Here is a 732-nt window from a genome sequence, read left to right as displayed (position 1 = left end):
CTGATCACAGCTGCTGCAGGCATGTATTCCAATAGTGTGGTATCATGTTTCATGTCATTCTATTGCTTTCAGGCATGGTAGATGCTCAATGCCTAAATGGAATCCATAGGCTCTCGCCGCTAACACATTATATGACAACTCAAGATTCTCAAGCTTTGGCATAGCCCCTTCTGTGAAGGTTACATATATTCCCCATCCGTAGAAGTGAGGTCAAACTTCCTCAAGCATCGGAATCCAATAACATAAACCTTTTTGGGTCCTGTAAGAAATCACGACTGTAGAACAATTAATGGTGAGAGCTCACCAAGAGTGTCCAGATCCTCCTCCCTTAATGCAGCTAAATTTATTTTCAGACGAGCAAGACTTGTGAGCGCTGAAGAAATCCACTTTGGAATGTTTGCAAAATAGATAATGTCATCCATATCAAATGCCAGAAGGAAATATGGTGGGGGAGGAGGATCTAGGAGGTTGATGGGATCAGCATAATCATCCTATATAGATGAATGGCATATACAAAAGATTGGAGTTTGCAGCTCCCAAGCTTGCATAGCAAGGAGAGTATCATTTCCTGATAACTCCCGACAATGTTTCTTCTCCAGCGATAATTTGACTTCATTCAATCCGGTAAGGCTCCCGATATCCTCCAAAGCATCCAATGAACTCCTCGTAATATCAAATATTGGGGGCACCCTTATGCTGCTTCTCATATTGTTGATCCCATGAGGTACCATG

General features: G+C 42.3%; 1 protein-coding gene across 1 annotated transcript in view; it reads right to left on the bottom strand.

Annotated features, from left to right (window-relative positions):
• Positions 1-269: 269 nt before the first annotated feature.
• LOC119283823 (disease resistance protein RGA5-like) overlaps positions 270-732 on the bottom strand; it is a gene marked incomplete at its 5' end in the record, with an annotated part of 2,960 nt that continues 2,497 nt past the window's right edge. Inside the window, 2 exons of the mRNA XM_037563215.1 lie at positions 270-373; positions 515-721. Of these exons, the coding sequence (XP_037419112.1) occupies positions 270-373; positions 515-721 (311 nt within the window). The remainder of the gene's footprint in view (positions 374-514; positions 722-732) is intronic.

This window comes from Triticum dicoccoides, chromosome 4A, assembly GCF_002162155.2.
Source record: "Triticum dicoccoides isolate Atlit2015 ecotype Zavitan chromosome 4A, WEW_v2.0, whole genome shotgun sequence".
Classification (NCBI taxonomy): domain Eukaryota; kingdom Viridiplantae; phylum Streptophyta; class Magnoliopsida; order Poales; family Poaceae; genus Triticum; species Triticum dicoccoides.
This window is presented reverse-complemented; position numbering and strand designations above follow the sequence as displayed.